At 41.9% G+C, this 18,218-nt stretch overlaps 1 protein-coding gene across 1 annotated transcript in view; it reads right to left on the bottom strand.

Annotated features, from left to right (window-relative positions):
* elmo3 (engulfment and cell motility 3) overlaps window positions 1–12,530 on the bottom strand; it is a 47,555-nt gene extending 35,025 nt beyond the window's left edge. Inside the window, exons 1-14 of the mRNA XM_020456980.2 lie at window positions 12,339–12,530; window positions 9,925–10,033; window positions 8,943–8,983; window positions 8,755–8,827; window positions 6,213–6,263; window positions 5,862–6,031; window positions 4,967–5,066; window positions 4,475–4,626; window positions 4,145–4,223; window positions 1,841–1,891; window positions 1,518–1,640; window positions 1,187–1,309; window positions 896–1,000; window positions 598–706 (exon numbers count right to left, since the gene is read on the bottom strand). Coding sequence (XP_020312569.1) covers window positions 598–706; window positions 896–1,000; window positions 1,187–1,309; window positions 1,518–1,640; window positions 1,841–1,891; window positions 4,145–4,223; window positions 4,475–4,626; window positions 4,967–5,066; window positions 5,862–6,031; window positions 6,213–6,263; window positions 8,755–8,827; window positions 8,943–8,983; window positions 9,925–9,999 — 1,252 coding nt within the window. The 5' untranslated portion in view covers window positions 10,000–10,033; window positions 12,339–12,530. The remainder of the gene's footprint in view (window positions 1–597; window positions 707–895; window positions 1,001–1,186; window positions 1,310–1,517; window positions 1,641–1,840; window positions 1,892–4,144; window positions 4,224–4,474; window positions 4,627–4,966; window positions 5,067–5,861; window positions 6,032–6,212; window positions 6,264–8,754; window positions 8,828–8,942; window positions 8,984–9,924; window positions 10,034–12,338) is intronic.
* Between the last annotated feature and the right edge of the window lie 5,688 nt (window positions 12,531–18,218).

Raw genomic sequence — 18,218 nt, 5'->3', positions numbered from 1 at the left:
TGTGTAAGGGCTAGTTGACCAAGAAGGAGAGTGATGGAGTGCCGCATCAGATGACCTTTCTCCACAATGACCCGACCTCAACTCAATTGAGATGTTTTGGGATGAGTTGGAGTGAAGGAAAAGCAGCCAACAAGTGCTCAGCATATGTGGGAACTCCTTCAAGACTGTTGGAAAAGCATTCCAGGTGAAGCTGGTTGAGAGAATGCCAAGAGTGTGCATTCTGTCATCAAGGCAAATGGTGGCTACTTTGAAGAATATAAAATTCAAAATATATTTTGATTTGTTTAACACTTTTTTGTTTTTTACATAATTCATATTATTCTTCAATGTAGAAAATAGTACAAATAAAGAAAAACCCTTGAATGAGTAGGTGTGTCCAAAATCATGACTGGTACTGTATGTTTCCAGTACAGACCCAATGCACCCATACACAGACGTATCCATACTGTGTGAACTCACACCAGCATGTTGACACTAACAGCTGAAAGTCATAAGTAGAGGAAACATGCCTGACATCAGTGGGGAAAAAAAGCCAGACCTGGCTTAACCTGTCTTAAATACATGTAGGCCTACATGTACAAGCTCAGGTTGACTTACGGGGCTCTCCGATTCGTAGGATCTCACACAAGATTAGAGTCAGCTGGATGCTGCTGCGGGCGAATGGACACTCGTGCTTATCCTCCCTACTGCTGTTTTCTAGAACAAACTGAGAGAAAGAGACAGACAGAGAGAGAGAGAGAGAGAGACAGAGAGAGAAATAAAACGAGAGAGAAATAAATAGTCAGAGGATGACAAATACTTAACCCTCTCCCGAACAAAAACCCAGGATTGTCCCTTTAACTCCCTCCCGCCCTCTGTTCCTCCCCGTTCTTCCCTTTCCCCTCCCTCTGCTCACCCTGCTGTAGGCATCGGGGTAGCGGGAGGCGAAGTAGGCCATGGTGTCCAGAGCCAGCAGGCCAGGAGGGGCCCGCAGCAGGTCCTGACCTGGGTTACTGTTGTTCTTTAGAGAGAGAAGACAGAACAGGAATTAAACACACTCTGTATGGAGGGAGACAATGGTTTGGATAGACAAGAGCAAGACTCAGAGAAGTTTATTAATATGTACAGTATATGTAGGACACACAGAGGCCGAATGAGAGTGACTGATTGAGGTGGTGGTAAGTAGAATCCCATAGAGTAGACTCACAGAGAAGCCCAGCTTCTTGAACTCCTTGGCACAGAGAGAGCGCCGTCGCTCATGACTCAAGCTGTTCTCACTCTCCGTCTCGAAGGCTGCCTGCCGCAGGCCATGTAGAATCTCCCTCTGGTCCTGTGGGAGGAGAGGGAGGAAGGGGAAGGATGGAAAGATAACAGTAGAGAGACACTATGGTCCAATATAAGGGAGTATGGTACTGTATGACTAAGTGGATTTCAAGGATACTTAGTAAGCACTAGTCAGCACTCTCTCCTGGGGCGCGAAGAGGCAGTGGTTTCCAGGTGTGGGAGGGGTCAGAAGTCAGGGAGGTCATCTATCTCACCTGGTTGTAGGAGTCCAGGGGCATCCTCATGCGAGGCTCCAGGTGGTTCAGAGTGACAGACTGGAGGACATACAGGTAGTGGGCCATCTCATCCCCCACGGAGGCAGAACTATGGATAATGTTCTGTGGGTCACAACAAACCATGAGACATAGGTTCAAGACAGTAGAGTATTTACTATGGATAAAATGACTGGAAGACCAAAAAATTGCTACATAGAAGATTTAATGAAAGACAATTGCATTTCCCCAATTTGACATTCTACTGGATGCAATGACAGTAAGGTGCCCTTGTACCTCAATCTTGAACATTCAAGATGGTTTACCTTATAGATGTACTGTCGAAGATTCTTCATTCCTAAGAAGGCAAACAGCTCCTGAAAACCAATATCATGTGTGTCATCACCAAATAACTACCACTGGCTATATCAGTTATTACTGAAATGCAGTGACACTACTTCCCCATAAGTAGGCGGTAAAAGCTATACAGTCACAAATCAGGTCAGGACTCTGCCACCAGTGACATAATGGTCACATAAATCTGAACAAAACCCTTTGTTTTGAACAGACTCACTCAGGCTGGTTAAACTGATTAAATTGGACCTCCCTCTGGAAAACAGAGCAGGCGAGGGAGAGAAGAAAGAAAGAGACAGACAGAGAGTGGGAGACAGAGAGAGAGACAGAGAGAGCAATACACAGAGAGAAAGAGAGAGTGAGTGAGTGAGTGAGTGAGTGAGTGAGTGAGTGAGTGAGAGAGAGAGAGAGAGAGAGAGAGAGAGAGAGAGAGAGAGAGAGAGAGAGAGAGAGAGAGAGAGAGACAGACAGACAGACAGACAGACAGACAGACAGACAGACAGACAGACAGACAGACAGACAGACAGACAGACAGACAGACAGACAGACAGACAGACAGACAGGCAGGCAGACAGACAGACAGACAGGCAGGCAGACAGACAGACGGACGGACAGACAGACAGACAGACAGACAGACAGACAGACAGACAGGCAGGCAGGCAGGCAGGCAGACAGGCAGACAGACAGGCAGAGAGAGACAGAGACAGTGAGAGAGAGACAGAGAGAGAGACAGTGAGAGAGAGAGAGAGAGAGAGAGAGAGAGAGAGAGAGACAGGCAGGCAGAGAGACAGAGACAGTGAGAGAGAGACAGAGACAGACAGTGAGAGAGAGAGAGAGAGAGAGAGAGAGAGAGAGAGAGAGAGAGAGAGAGAGAGAGAGAGAGAGAGCGATACACAGAGAAGAGACAGAGAGCGATACACAAAGAGAGAGAGAGAGAGAGAGAGAGAGAGAGATATACAGAGAGAGAGAGCGATACACAGAGAGAGAGCGAGAGAGCGCGCGAGAGAGAGAGAGACAGAGACAGAGACAGAGAGACAGAGAGAGAAAGCAGGGCATTCTACGCCATTAAAAAACAAATTCAAAATGAAATACCTAATCGAATGTGTCATTGAACCAATTGCACTTTATGGCAGCGAGGAGTGCGGGCCACTTGCAAAACAAGATTTCACCCAATGGGACAAACCCCCCATTGAAACCCTGCATTCCGAGTTCTGTAAGATTCTCCTACATGTCCAGAAGAAAACTACAAACAGTGCATGTAGGGCAAAATGAAGCCAATATCCACTAATAATAAAAACTTTTTAAAAAGCAATTAAGTTTTGGAAACATCTCAAATACAGTGATCCCCTCTCATATCATTACAACGCCCTTCAATACCAAGAGCTGAGCAAAGAAAAGAGTCCCCTCATCCAGCTGGTCCTGGGGCTGAGTTCACAAACCTGTTCTACTAACACACTCAAGCCTCTACTAACACACTGAAGCATCAGGACCAGAACATCCAATCAATCAGATCAAACTAAATTACAACACAGTCAAAACAAAACTACATTACTTATTGGGAAATGCAAACACAAGCACAAAGCAAAATGCAGTGCTATCTGGCCCTAAATCGACAGTACACCATGGCAAACTATGCGACCATGGTTAATGATCAAAACCTTGGAAAAACCTTGAGAAAGTACAGGCTCAGTGAGCACAGCCTTGCCATTGAGAAGGGTAGACACAGGAAAACATGGCTCCCTGTAGAGGAAAGGCTGTGCAACCACTGCACCACAGCAGAACCCAAGACAGAGCTGCAATTCCTGACAAAAACCTGTATTCAAGGTTTCAAAGACCTCTCTGATGAGGATAGGCTATCTGTTCTGCTGGGGGAGAACGCAGAGAGCTGTGGGATGGCAGGGCACTACATTGCTGCCTGCCATAAGATGAGGGACAGTGTCTGACAGACCAACCAACCTGCACATGACCTCTATGCTTATTGGTATTGTCCAATGTATGGTTATTGTTGTTACTGTTATATTGATATTATTGATTATTATTATTAATTATGTTAATATTGTAAATCTCCAAAGTAAGCAATATGCACATTGTTACACAGCAAATTGAATTAAATTAAATTGAGAGAGAGACAGAGAGACAGGGAGAAAGACAGAGGGAGAGACAGAGAGGGAGATCCAGACAGAGAAAGAGAGAGGGAGAGAGAGAGAGAGAGAGAGAGAGAGAGAGAGAGAGAGAGAGAGAGAGAGAGAGAGAGGGGAAATAGAGACCATTCTTACCTGTCTGTCTGCATCTCCAGCAGTCTGTAGCAGAGCCATGAGGAGGGCCATGGCTTTGGTTTGAATCTGTTGGTTTGTCCTGGAATGAAAGAGAGCGTATGGGTGGGCATAATGAGAGATGGGAGAGAGTAGTATGTGTGTGTATTTCTTAGATGAACTGTAGACTTCAGACCCTGGACAAGCTTATCATTACATTTTCCTGAGGTACATTTAACCGTAATATGATTTAGAAATGAGGGTCTATGTGTGTAAGCAGGTATAAGCACACTCATTCATTGGAGGTAATGCAGGTTTTTCCCACAATTCTATCCATGGATGACACACACTTACACCTGCAGATGTGAGAGGAGTCTCTCCAGAGTGACCTCCTGCTTGACCTGCTGGAAGAGGCTGCTGCTGCTCAGCACCATGCTCTCCAGGATGGCCAGGGACACCTGCTGGATGGACGCGTCCAGCACCTTGGCATTGACGAAGTTAGCAATCTGACAGGTACCAGGAAATAGACACAGGATACAGTTAGTATAGAAGAGCACAGATAGCAGAGTAGGATAATAGTGGGATAGAATGCGATGGGGATATAATAGGTTGAAACTGAGTGCGGAGAGTCAGTCCCATGACTAGTGGTCACCAGAGCTCCTATCAGACATTTCTCATGGTCAAACATTACACACATTAACATTATGGGACGGTTTCCCAGACAAAGATTAAGCCTAGTCCTGGGAACCAACCCTAAATGTCTAATGCCTTACTTTCTTACTCCTGACATATTTTTATTTATCCTCCTCCACTTAGGTTAAAGAAGCCAATAGTTTAGGAACCTACCTTCTTGATGAAGACAGCAGAAAGATTCTCCCATGATACAATCCCATGGTCCATCAACTCCATGAAGCCTGTCAGTGTGTGGGTCATGATCAGAGGGGCCCTAACAGACAATACACACAACTCAGAACAGAATATTACAACTTCAGCAAATACAACATTGACAAAGAAAACCACAGACGCCACTGAGTATTTCCACTGATTTGGTTCTAGGTGGCGAGATTAGGAGAGACTAGACTATACCAGGCTGAAATGTTTTCTCAGGTTTGGTAGGAATGTGTTTCATGCCTTCCCTGGGATTCAAGTGGTATAATAGAGGTATAATTGATTTGTGACTATTTTAAGACATGTTCAAAAGCATGAGGTCAGACTCATATCCTTGGATCTCTCCATCCCATGTTGATTTTGATCAAACTAACCAAATCACTAACTACGCAACACAGCTGCATATTCTTCCTAGCCAATTCTCCATGCCAACTCAATGTTATTCTAGAATTCAACAGACGAACCCAACTACAGCATCCTTGAATTCCTCCATAGTAACTATGCTAACAGTATGAGGGGAAGGCCAGACTCAGCCCATACTTCACCCAGGGACGTGTTCCCACGTGAGGTAATCGTCTCATATCTCTGCAGCAGCATCTATCAAAGCACAGCATTCAACTGCAGCCAGCAGAAATATGCACTACTGCACTGCATTTCCCCCATCCCCCAAAATAACCACAGTCTGCTAGGAGAACAGGACAGACAGAGAAGCGCTCACTTATGTGAGTCTGCTGTCTCTGCTATATAAGGTTAGTTGAAGAGAGAGTAGAGAGAGACAGAGACACAAACAAAGACATAGTGACATTATGAGAGACACATAGACATATAGAGAGACACAGAGAAGGGAACTGACTCGTCAGCGTCCTCTACGATCTTCACCAGCAGAGAGTGGCCATCACGGCTGATAAACTCCTGGGCAAAAGTGACGTCAGTGGACACACAGGCCAGCTGCTTCAGCGAATCACAGCGCACACCTGAGTCTGAGCTCTGGATGCCCTTGTAGAGGTCCTCGGCACAACGGCCCTACAACACACACAACATAAAAACACACAGACAAAGGATGGATGAAGTAGATATACCCATAATGTAATACAATTGCAATAGGCCTACATAGCGTGCAGACACACACACACACACAGCCAAGAGGGGATTATGTAATGAACAGAGCATGGTTGGTTTGTTAGGCTCTTGTTTGCAGACTCACCGGTGCCTTGGTCAGACGGAGAATGCAGCCATTCTTAATGTCCAGACGGTTCTAGAACATGAAGACCACAGAGCAGACACAATAACAAATATAGTCATACACACAATGATAAATAATTTCACACTCCTCTGAGGAACATGTACTGAACAAACATATAAATGCAACATGCAACAATTTCAAAGATTTTACTGAGTTACAGTTCAAATAAGGAAATAAGTCAATTGAAAAAAATTCATTGGCCCCTAATCTATGGATATATATTTGTTGGTCACAGATAACTCATAACTATATACAGTAGGTCTAGTATAACTATATGCAGTGGGAGAATAACAACTATATACAGTAGGTCTAGTATAACTATATGCAGTGGGAGAATAACAACTATATACAGTAGGTCTAGTATAACCATATACAGTAAGTCTGCTATAACTATATACAGTAGGTCTGCTATAACTATATACAGTAGGTCTACTATAACTATATACAGTAGGTTTGCTATAACAAAATGCATTAGGCATTCTATATACAGTAGGTCTGCTATAACTAAATGCATTAGGCATTCTATATACAGTAGGTATGCTATAACTATATACAGTAGGTCTACTATAACTATATACAGTAGGTCTACTATAACTATATACAGTAGGTATATTATAACTATATACAGTAGGTCTACTATAACTATATACAGTAGGTCTGCTATAACTAAATGCATTAGGCATTCTATATACAGTAGGCATGCTATAACTATATACAGTAGGTCTACTATAACTATTTACAGTAGGTCTACAATAGCCATATACTGTATATCTACTATAACTATATACAGTAGGTCTGCTATAACTATATACAGTAGGTCTGCTATAACTATATACAGTAGGTCTGCTATAACTATATACAGTAGGTCTGCTATAACTATATACAGTAGGTCTACTATAACTATATACAGTAGATCTACTATAACTATATACAGTAGGTCTGCTATAACTAAATGCATTAGGGATTCTATATACAGTAGGCATGCTATTACTATATACAGTAGGTCTACTATAACTATTTACAGTAGGTCTACAATAGCCATATACTGTATATCTACTATAACCATATACAGTAGGTCTACTATAACTATATACAGTAGGTATATTAGAACTATATACAGTAGGTCTACTATAACTATATACAGTAGGTCTGCTATAACTAAATGCATTAGGCATTCTATATACAGTAGGTCTGCTATAACTAAATGCATTAGGCATTCTATATACAGTAGGTCTGCTATAACTATATACAGTAGGCATTCTATATACAGTAGGTCTGCTATAACTATATACAGTAGGCATTCTATATACAGTAGGTCTGCTAAAACTACATACAGTGGGTCTGCTATAACTATATACAGTAGGTCTGCTAAAACTACATACAGTGGGTCTGCTATAACTATATACAGTAGGTCTACTATAACTATATACATTATGTCTACTATAACTATATACATTATGTCTACTATAACTATATACATTATGTCTACTATAACTATATACATTATGTCTACTATAACTATATACATTATGTCTACTATAACTATATACATTATGTCTACTATAACTATATACATTATGTCTACTATAACTATATACATTATGTCTACTATAACTATATACATTATGTCTACTATAACTATATACATTATGTCTACTATAACTATATACATTATGTCTACTATAACTATATACATTATGTCTACTATAACTATATACATTATGTCTACTATAACTATATACATTATGTCTACTATAACTATATACATTATGTCTACTATAACTATATACATTATGTCTACTATAACTATATACATTATGTCTACTATAACTATATACATTATGTCTACTATAACTATATACATTATGTCTACTATAACTATATACATTATGTCTACTATAACTATATACATTATGTCTACTATAACTATATACATTATGTCTACTATAACTATATACAGTAGATCTGCTTAATATTGTGTTTATATTTTTGTTCAGTAGAATTAGAGAGGGGGGAAAGAAAGAGAGTGAGGGAGAGAGAGAAGGGGGGAAAGGAGAGAGGGGGACGAGAGAGAGAGAGAGATCGAGAGAGAGCAAGAAATTAAGTAGGTTTAGTTTAATTTGTCATTCATGCCTGCACTGGCCCAGGAAATAGCTGGAATATCTCCTCAGACACACAACTGTAACAGTGCCAACCAGCCCTCCTATTACCCCATGCTCATCACACACCCAGTGGAATAACAATGAACACAGCCACAGCATACCCCTTGGTAGAGGTTTGTGTTTGGCCTTTTCAAAAGTCACAAGCTTAGTTTAGCTCCAACAGCTACCCAGACCAAGGCCACTGGCGTTGATGACATTTCAGACATCACTGGCATGACAGGGACACCACACCCTCTACTGTCAACTTAAAGTATTGAAGTCACACACTAGACAGACAGAAAGACCTATGTTTGTTTACAGACAGCCTCCATGTTCACTGAAAAGAAAGAGAATCAACTCACAGATTCAGTGATGTAGGTTTGAACACCGTCGGCATACTGGAGGGCGTAGTTATCAGGGCCTGGGAGATTCCACCTAAAACCCAGTCATCATAGGCACTGTAACTACTGCAAGTGGACAAAGTATTTGCTTGAACTCTACAAGGATAACATGAACACACACACACACACACACAGACACACACACTTACCCATCACAAACCTCCTTTATTACAGCAGAAAGGGGCTTTTTCTGTCAGGAGAAAAACATATTTGTGGTCAATAAGCAGCAGAAGGTAAGAAGTGATTTAGATATCATGCTTTCATTTTGGAAGCCATGGTGGATTAACTATAGTACACTGGTCCTATGACCCTGAGCCTGCTGATCCAAGATAAACTCAAAGCTTTTACTTCCTCTATGCTGTTGACTTATGAGGCAACAGGGACATTCGGTAGAGTGAATAAATAAGACAAACTGAGACAAACTACTTTAATGTCTACACTTCAATTGCCCTGTAATTTGTGGTATACATGGTGGTCAACCAATCAAAAGTGTTTGTGTACTGTGGTAGATCTATCACTGCCCTGTAATTTGTGGTCTGTAGGGGGTCAACCAATCAGAGGTTTTTGGTGAGGTCTGGTAGTCCAATAGGAGTGCTTCTGAGGGACTTGCCGTTAGTTTTTTTCTCCCATGAAATGTCTACAGCAGCAGCTTGTTCAAACTTCACAGGCACCCATATCTAACTAAAACCTTTTATTTAATTATGGCCTTGGTCTATTCACAGTTTGACATCCTAAACACCCAGCACATTAGCTCCCGAGTGGCGCAGCGGTCTAAGGTACTGCATCTCAGTGCTAGAGGCGTCACTACAGACCCTGGTTCGATTTCAGGCTGTATCACAACCGGATGTGATTGGGAGTCCCATAGGGCGGCACACAATTGTCCCAGCATCGTCTGGGTTAGTGTTTGGCCGGGGTGGGCCATCAATGTAATGCCGAGGTGCATCAGCCCTTCATAAAAAACATTATTATCCTGCCCATCTCCGCTCAGTATTGCTACATATACCACAGCTCTAATACAACCCACAGGCTGCAATACGGATTCCTATTGTAACTTTCCACTTAGGCGTTGATAGTACAGTAGATTTTCTAAACTCTCTGACTCAGGCTCCACTCCTGTGTTCTGATGCTTACCTGGTCCAGTTGAATGAGCTGAGGGTATGCCCCTGGCATCTGGATGGCAATCTTCACAATATCCTGTTGGGGCATCTTGAAGTGTGTGTATGTTTGTCCTCCTAAGACTCTGAGATATAAGGTCAAATGAGGTTAATATTACTATCAAATAATTCAGACAGTAAATTAGTATTTTTCTGTACGTTTCTTGCCTGACCAGATTGGCCCTGCCCTCGAGTCATTGGAGCTTTCATTTTCCAAATGAATTTGCTGAACTTATATCTTCCTCTTTTAAGGTACTATGTCTACATTTGCTTCAGTGTGTACAGAAACATAGCCCTTTCTGTGCATAGGACTACATACAATTGAATACAAGGCTAGACAAAGACAGACATGCATACACAACCTCCATGGCACACATAGACATCCATTTCCTCCTCAGCTCACAGATGGGAGTCCCAGAGGAGAGGACAGTCAAGCTCTTTTCATACTCTCTCCAGCACATATGGAAACACTAAAGTTTTTTAAACAATTCTGCACATGCTTCACTTGATGAAAAGGGAAATATATGTGTGTGTGTCTCCAATTCATAGGTCAATGGAACTAACCTACAAAAAATATGTTATGTTTTATTATTGGTGTTTAAGTGCCATTTCTGTCAAAACATGGACACTTCCTCTTTCACCTGACAAACTGCACATAGTTTTCTAGAACCCTTCCATTTCAGTAGCCCTATGTCATCCCAAGTAGGTTAATAGATGTTAACTTGTAGCCTACATTGATAGCTGATCACATAACACTGTAATTACTGGAATGTCATAAGCTCTTCAGCCTTGGTATTTTGTTAAGACACATTTAAAGCAGAGCAGATGGAAACTCTAACCTGAAAATCTTCTCACTCACTTCATATACTAATACTCTTGAAGCCTTGTGAAAGACAATGCTCCTTCGACCCAAACATTACTATACTAGCCTACTATTAATACAAGGCAATTATAATAATAAGCCTTTTGTGAACTAACACTCGCACTTAACTTTTTTCCCTCTTACTAGCAGTGACTTTGCTGATAGCTACTTTATTGAGGACAATGTTACTTATTATGACTGAGATATTTGGTTGTACCACCTAGCTATCTTAAGATGAATCCACTAACTGTAATTCGCACCGGATAAGAGTGTCTGCTAAATTACTAAAATGCAAAATGTAGGCTACATGACAGGCTGGCAGGGAGAGCAGTGTTTGGGTTTCCTAGGCTCTCTCCCCTGCCTGTCCCAGCATGCATTGGGCTGCACCCTCTCGCTGCTACTACTGCAAGAGGAAGAGGTGCGAGAGAGAGAAAAAGAAAAGAGAGAAAAAGAGAATGTGTTGTATGAGTATAGAGGTAAAGTGTGAATCAGTGTCTCTGCATTTGTAAATCCTGTATATGAATGGTATAACTACGGTTCACTCCTCTTATGTTTGTTGTGTAGTAAATATTTCACTTTTTATTTTCATAATTTTTAGTTTTTTCCTGTGAAGCACATTGCGTTGCACTCCATGTTGGAAATGTGCTGTATAAATAAAGCTTGATTTGATTACAGTGAACCATATAGTAATAGTGCCCATGACCATATAGGGCTATGCATAAATGTGTATCCTCCAGTATCCCTTCTGTTAGCCTGCTGAACTAACACTGTGCCATGCCCCTTGACGCTGTAATAACCATCCCACCGCCTGTCCCCTTAGGGGGTGGGGAGGAGCTGGCCTTCAGCTCCCTGGAATTCCAATCCTGACAGACCACCTACAACTGCCACCACAAACACACACACACACATACATACAAACACACACACTTTGAAGTCTGTTGTCATCGGCACCACCACTTGAGAGGGGTTATTAGTGCCTGAGGCTTTACATTCTGGGTGCTGAGTAGAACTTTGTCAATGGCAGTTGTCGACACACTAGTGAAATTGATCCATGGCTCGAGAGCCAGCCCTTTTCTGTCGTGATTAATTGCAAATGTATGTCGAAACATTGAGGATTGCTTGTTACCTGACACTTTACAAAAATGGAATGGAAACTATTTTCTTTGCAGTAAGCCATTTCACAGTACATGCTAGCATACACTGAAAACGACTTAAAAAATACCAACCAATGAATTAAACTATTCATTATGTAGGGTGATTCGAGATGTTGTTTCACTCATATATAAAAGTTAGGGTGACTGACTATTGATGATGTCAACGCTCCTCAGCCCGTGTATCCTACTAGTTCGCCATAGACACAAAAAAGGACGAAACAGGTAACATTAAAAAGAAACAGGTAATGCTGAATTTGGGACCCGGGGGCCATTTGTATCAGGTTGACGAAACAGATTTGTTCATTCTCGTTCGCAAAGTTTAGCGAACAATCAAAGAAAATATCTGGTTGAGTTGCACTTTTATTTGGCTCCTACCTGTTTGAAAAGAAAAGTTACTGTCCTCGCGAAAGCGCCGAGATCGGGACTGGAAGCATTTGAAATCTCTCCCTAGAGAGGACGACAATAATCCGAGAGTGAATTATATTTTCAACTATTTTGGAGAACCTATGTGCCTAGGTGGAGAGGTTTCCAAAAATTATTGACCATGCAAAGTTCCGGGTTGAGTTTAGTCACCCGCCCCCTGTAGGAAGCACTGTGTGTCGACCATAGACAGTGAAAAGAAGGTATGGAGTACCACAGTATGAATCATAACACCCATAAAACCTAGTGGTCAAACAGGGAAATGGTTCCAATCGTTTTTACACCATTCATTTTTCCCGTAGAAGATTTTAGATTTTAAAATAAGGGCTGTCTAGGCTTACTGTGGTGTGACGTTTTGATAACCATGTAAATCCCTATTGGACAAGGTAACTTTTATCAATATATTCGCCTGTATTTACCCCCCAAAATGTAAATGCTAATTAGCTGCTAATGTGGCTATCATAAAGAAATACAAATGCCATGATGATCTGGACGAGACTGCCGAATCGAGGCAAAAGTAAAAACATCTCTGGATTAACTATGTTATCTAAATGTAGTTATGAATAAATGTGCAACATTTCTTTAAATTGACAATTCTGTGAAATGTCTTGTGCAAGTTTTAAATTGACACAATTCCTGTTAGCAAAGGTGTCAGCTAGAGATGAAATGCAGGAGCTTGCAGGGATTTATAGTTTTGCATGATGTCTACTTTGATGAAAATTAGCTAAATTAGCATTTTCGAATCTGAGAGTAAATAAGAGTCGAATATATTGATAAAAATCACCTTGTCAGATAGAGACTTACATGGTTATCAAAACGTCACGCCAGGGTAAGCTATTTTAAGTGTTTCTATTGGAACCATTTCCCTGTTTGACCACTTGGTTTTATGTAAAAAAATATAAAAAAGTATTTAACCTTTATTTAACTAGGCAAGTCAGTTAAGAACACATTCTTATTTACAATGACGGCCTACACTGGCCAACGCCGGACCAATTGCGCGCCACCCTATAGAACTCCCGATCACAGCCGGTTGTGATAGAGCCTGGATTCAAACCAGGGTGAGAGGCTTATACCTGTGCTATGGAGACACCGGTCGGCCATATTGGCACTCCCAGAAGGAGCAGTCCTCCATGTTTAGTGAATCCGCCAGATCAGAGGCAGAAGGGATGACCAGGGATGTTCTCTTCATACGTGTGTGAATTAGACCATTTTCATGTCCTGCTAAGCATTCAAAATGTAACAAGCACTTTTGGGTGTCAGGGGAAATGTATGGAGTAAAAAGTACATCATTTTCTTTAGGAATGTAGTGAAGTCATAGTTGTCAAAAATAGAAATAGTAAAGTAAAGTACAGACACCCCCAAAAACGACTTAAGTAGCACTTTCAAGTATTTTTTTTGAAGTACTTTACACCACTGAGTATGAGTCATAATGCTCATAAAACCCAGGTCTATCTTGGGATAGTTATACAAATCTTTCACCTCGAGGTCAAACATGGAAATGGTTCCAATATTTTTTCCACTATTAATTTGATCCATTGTGGATTTTAGAAACACTTAAAGTATGGGCTGTGATTCATGTAGGCATGCCGTTTTGATAACGGTATAAATCTCTCAATATTTTCGCCTGTATTCACCCCCCCAAATGAAATGCTAATTAGCTGCTAATGTGAACTACAAATGTATACAGAAATGCCTGTCTCAAGCTTCACGTCACTCAACAAGGCCATGATGATCTAGACGGGACTGCCAAATCAAGGCTAAAGTAATGCTGCGTTCACGTGCTAGTAGGAACTAGGAAACTCCAAAATTTCCCACTTGCTAATTGGTTGTAGTTATACACGTACGCATTCAACGAATCAGCAGGTCCGAAAATGTCCTAGTTCCCGCTAGTATGTGAACGCAGCATAATAATCTCTGGATTAACTATCTAATGTTAGCTACATTTTGTAATGAATAAATTAGCTAAAGTTGTTTAAATGGACAATTGTGAACTATGCTAGGCAAGTTTTGGTTAGCTAGTTAGCAACATTAGCCTGGCTAGATGGCTACATTAGTGGTCTTCGTCTATACATTTAAATGGATGTGAAATTCATAAAAACTAGTTTAGCTTTCTTTGGCTTTTATAAACCAACAGTCTAGCTTGCTAGTTAACTAGCTAGATAACTTAGATAGTGAAGCTGTGGCTAGGTATTCTTGCTTATGTGTGTTTGTGGGTGAGGGGTTGTTAGCCTACATCAAGTACTACTTAACTTGTAGCTACCCTAGTTAGCTGTATTATTTTAGTCTGGCTTTTTGAGGTTTCAGAGATGGAGTGATTAACAACCTCTCTCGAATCAACAGTGTGCCATAGAATGCAAGGGAAGCCAGCGAGCATTTGGTCTCCCTTGATTTAAAATGATTTAAAATACAAGCCAATCTGCATTGAGCTCAGCTGGCGCACCAAAAAAAAAGTGTCAAGGAAAGCCAGTTTGGATTGGCTTTACACCAATTACATCACATCATGAGCAAAGTGTAATTGACAAAAATTAGCCATGGATGGAGATAAGGATTTGGACTTGTGGGTTTACTTTATTCTCTGTACTGGCCAATAGAGCCCCACAGTGGAGAGGTCATAATACCCTTAAAACCTAGTGGTCAAACAGGGAAATGGTTCCAATCGTTTTTCCATCATTTTATAAACTTAAAATAAGGCCTGTATTTCATGTAGGCTTACCCTGGCTTGGCGTTTTGATAACCATTTAAATCTCTCTTGGACAAGGTGACTTTTATCAGTATATTCGTCTCTATTTACACTCGGATTCGAAAATGAACCGATCCCCACCCTTTCTATATGTTGTCTTGTCTGTCTTTCCCCCTCTATAGTTTGTCCCATAGCAGTAGAGTCCGTTAGAGGGTTGGCAGAGTAGAGCAGGGCCAAGGGTGGGCCCCATATTGTGTGCAGCAATAGAGCGAGATTGTAATGCCTTTCACCATATTGTTTGCAGTGCCTTCCCTTAGAATAACTATCTTGTTGCAGTGCCATATCAGAATAATTCACAGTGTGCAGTAGAGTGAGATTTGTGGTGCCTTTCACCACATTGTTGCAGTGCCATATCAGTGTGCAGTGTGTCACCTTTGCATGCCCGATGTGGGATCGGGGTCCGATCCATGTTAACCCATGAATTTAAAATAAAACTTACCTTGAGCATACTTACCTGTCCTGGTCTTCTTTGTTGGGATTGTGTGCTGGATAATATTAAATCCTGTGTTGAGTGGAGTAAAAAGGGTTCACACTAAACTGTGATACACACATATTTATATTTATCGATCACCACATTCTTTTGGAGAGATTGGAAACCCAAATTGGTCTACACGGACAAGTTCTGGCCTGGTTTAGATCTTATCTGTCAGAAAGATATCAGTTTGTCTCTGTGAATGGTTTGTCCTCTGACAAATCAACTGTACATTTCGGTGTTCCTCAAGGTTCCGTTTTAGGACCACTATTGTTTTCACTATATATTTTACCTCTTGGGGATGTTATTCGAAAACATAATGTTAACTTTCACTGCTATGCGGATGACACACAGCTGTACATTTCAATGAAACATGGTGAAGCCCCAAAATTGCCCTTGCTAGAAGCATGTGTTTCAGACATAAGGAAGTGGATGGCTGCAAACTTTCTACTATTAAACTCGGACAAAACAGAGATGCTTGTTCTAGGTCCCAAGAAACAAAGAGATCTTCTGTTGAATCTGACAATTAATCTTAATGGTTGTACAGTCGTCTCAAATAAAACTGTGAAGGACCTCGGCATTACTCTGGACCCTGATCTCTCTTTTGAAGAACATATCAAGACCATTTCAAGGACAGCTTTTTTCCATCTATGTAACATTGCAAAAATCTGAAACTTTCTGTCCAAAAATGATGCAGAAAAATTAATCCAAGCTTTTGTCACTTCTACGTTAGACTACTGCAATGCTCTACTTTCCGGCTACCCGGATAAAGCACTAAATAAACTTCAGTTGGTGCTAAATACGGCTGCTAGAATCCTGACTAGAACCAAAAAATTTGATCATATTACTCCAGTGCTAGCCTCTCTACACTGGCTTCCTGTCAAAGCAAGAGCTGATTTCAAGGTTTTACTGCTAACCTACAAAGCATTACATGGGCTTGCTCCTACCTATCTCTCTGATTTGGTCCTGCCGTACATACCTACACGTACGCTACGGTCACAAGACGCAGGCCTCCTAATTGTCCCTAGAATTTCTAAGCAAACAGCTGGAGGCAGGGCTTTCTCCTATAGAGCTCCATTTTTATGGAACGGTCTGCCTACCCATGTCAGAGACGCAAACTCGGTCTCAACCTTTAAGTCATTACTGAAGACTCATCTCTTCAGTGGGTCATATGATTGAGTGTAGTCTGGCCCAGGAGTGGGAAGGTGAACGGAAAGGCTCTGGAGCAACGAACCGCCCTTGCTGTCTCTGCCTGGCCGGTTCCCCTCTTTCCACTGGGATTCTCTGCCTCTAACCCTATTACAGGGGCTGAGTCACTGGCTTACTGGGGCTCTCTCATGCCGTCCCTGGAAGGGGTGCGTCACCTGAGTGGGTTGATTCACCGATGTGGTCATCCTGTCTGGGTTGGCGCCCCCACTTGGGTTGTGCCATGGCGGAGATCTTTGTGGGCTATACTCGGCCCTGTCTCAGGATGGTAAGTTGGTGGTTGAAGATATCCCTCTAGTGGTGTGGGGGCTGTGCTTTGGCAAAGTGGGTGGGGTTATATCCTTCCTGTTTGGCCCTGTCCGGGGGTGTCCTCGGATGGGTCCACAGTGTCTCCTGACCCCTCCTGTCTCAGCCTCCAGTATTTATGCTGCAGTAGTTTATGTGTCGGGGGGCTAGGGTCAGTTTGTTATATCTGGAGTACTTCTCCTGTCCTATTCGGTGTCCTGTGTGAATCTAAGTGTGCGTTCTCTAATTCTCTCCTTCTCTCTCTCGGAGGACCTGAGCCCTAGGACCATGCCCCAGGATTACCTGACATGATGACTCCTTGCTGTCCCCAGTCCACCTGGCCGTGCTGCTGCTCCAGTTTCAACTGTTCTGCCTTCTTATTATTCGAACATGCTGATCATTTATGAACATTTGAACATCTTGGCCATGTTCTGTTATAATCTCCACCCGGCACAGCCAGAAGAGGACTGGCCACCCCACATATGCTCTCTCTAATTCTCTCTTTTTTCTCTCTCCTGGAGGACCTGAGCCCTAGGACCATGCCCCAGGACTACCTGACATGATGACTCCTTGCTGTCCCCAGTCCATCTGACCGTGCTGCTGCTCCAGGTTCAACTGTTCTGCCTTATTATTATAAGACCATGCTGGTCATTTATGAACATTTGAACATCTTGGCCATGTTCTGTAATAATCTCCACCCGGCACAGCCAGAAGAGGACTGGCCACCCCACATAGCCTGGTTCCTCCCTAGGTTTTGGCCTTTCTAGGGAGTTTTTCCTAGCCACCATACTTCTACACCTGCATTGCTTGCTGTTTGGGGTTTTAGGCTGGGTTTCTGTACAGAACTTTGAGATATCAGCTGATGTACGAAGGGCTATATAAATACATTTGATTTGATTTACTTTGTTTGTGTTTCACGTAACCTCATGACTAAAAACACATATTGCTATAGATGTCATAATATGGGCTATTTTCAGCCCTTTTCCTGGGTAGCTTGATCTGAGTTGAATCTTTGTCAGGTCATTAGTCACCCTCCTCCCACCCCAACAACCTGCTCCTTAAACAGAAAGAGCCTTAGAAGACTGAAAGCAACAACAAAAAATCTAGAAAACAAAAACAAGCCGTGGATTTT

This window comes from Oncorhynchus kisutch, linkage group LG22 (genome assembly GCF_002021735.2).
Source record: "Oncorhynchus kisutch isolate 150728-3 linkage group LG22, Okis_V2, whole genome shotgun sequence".
In the NCBI taxonomy this organism is placed as follows: Eukaryota; Metazoa; Chordata; class Actinopteri; order Salmoniformes; family Salmonidae; genus Oncorhynchus; species Oncorhynchus kisutch.
The sequence above is the reverse complement of the archived record's forward strand: the minus strand, read 5'-3'. Positions and strand labels throughout refer to the sequence as shown.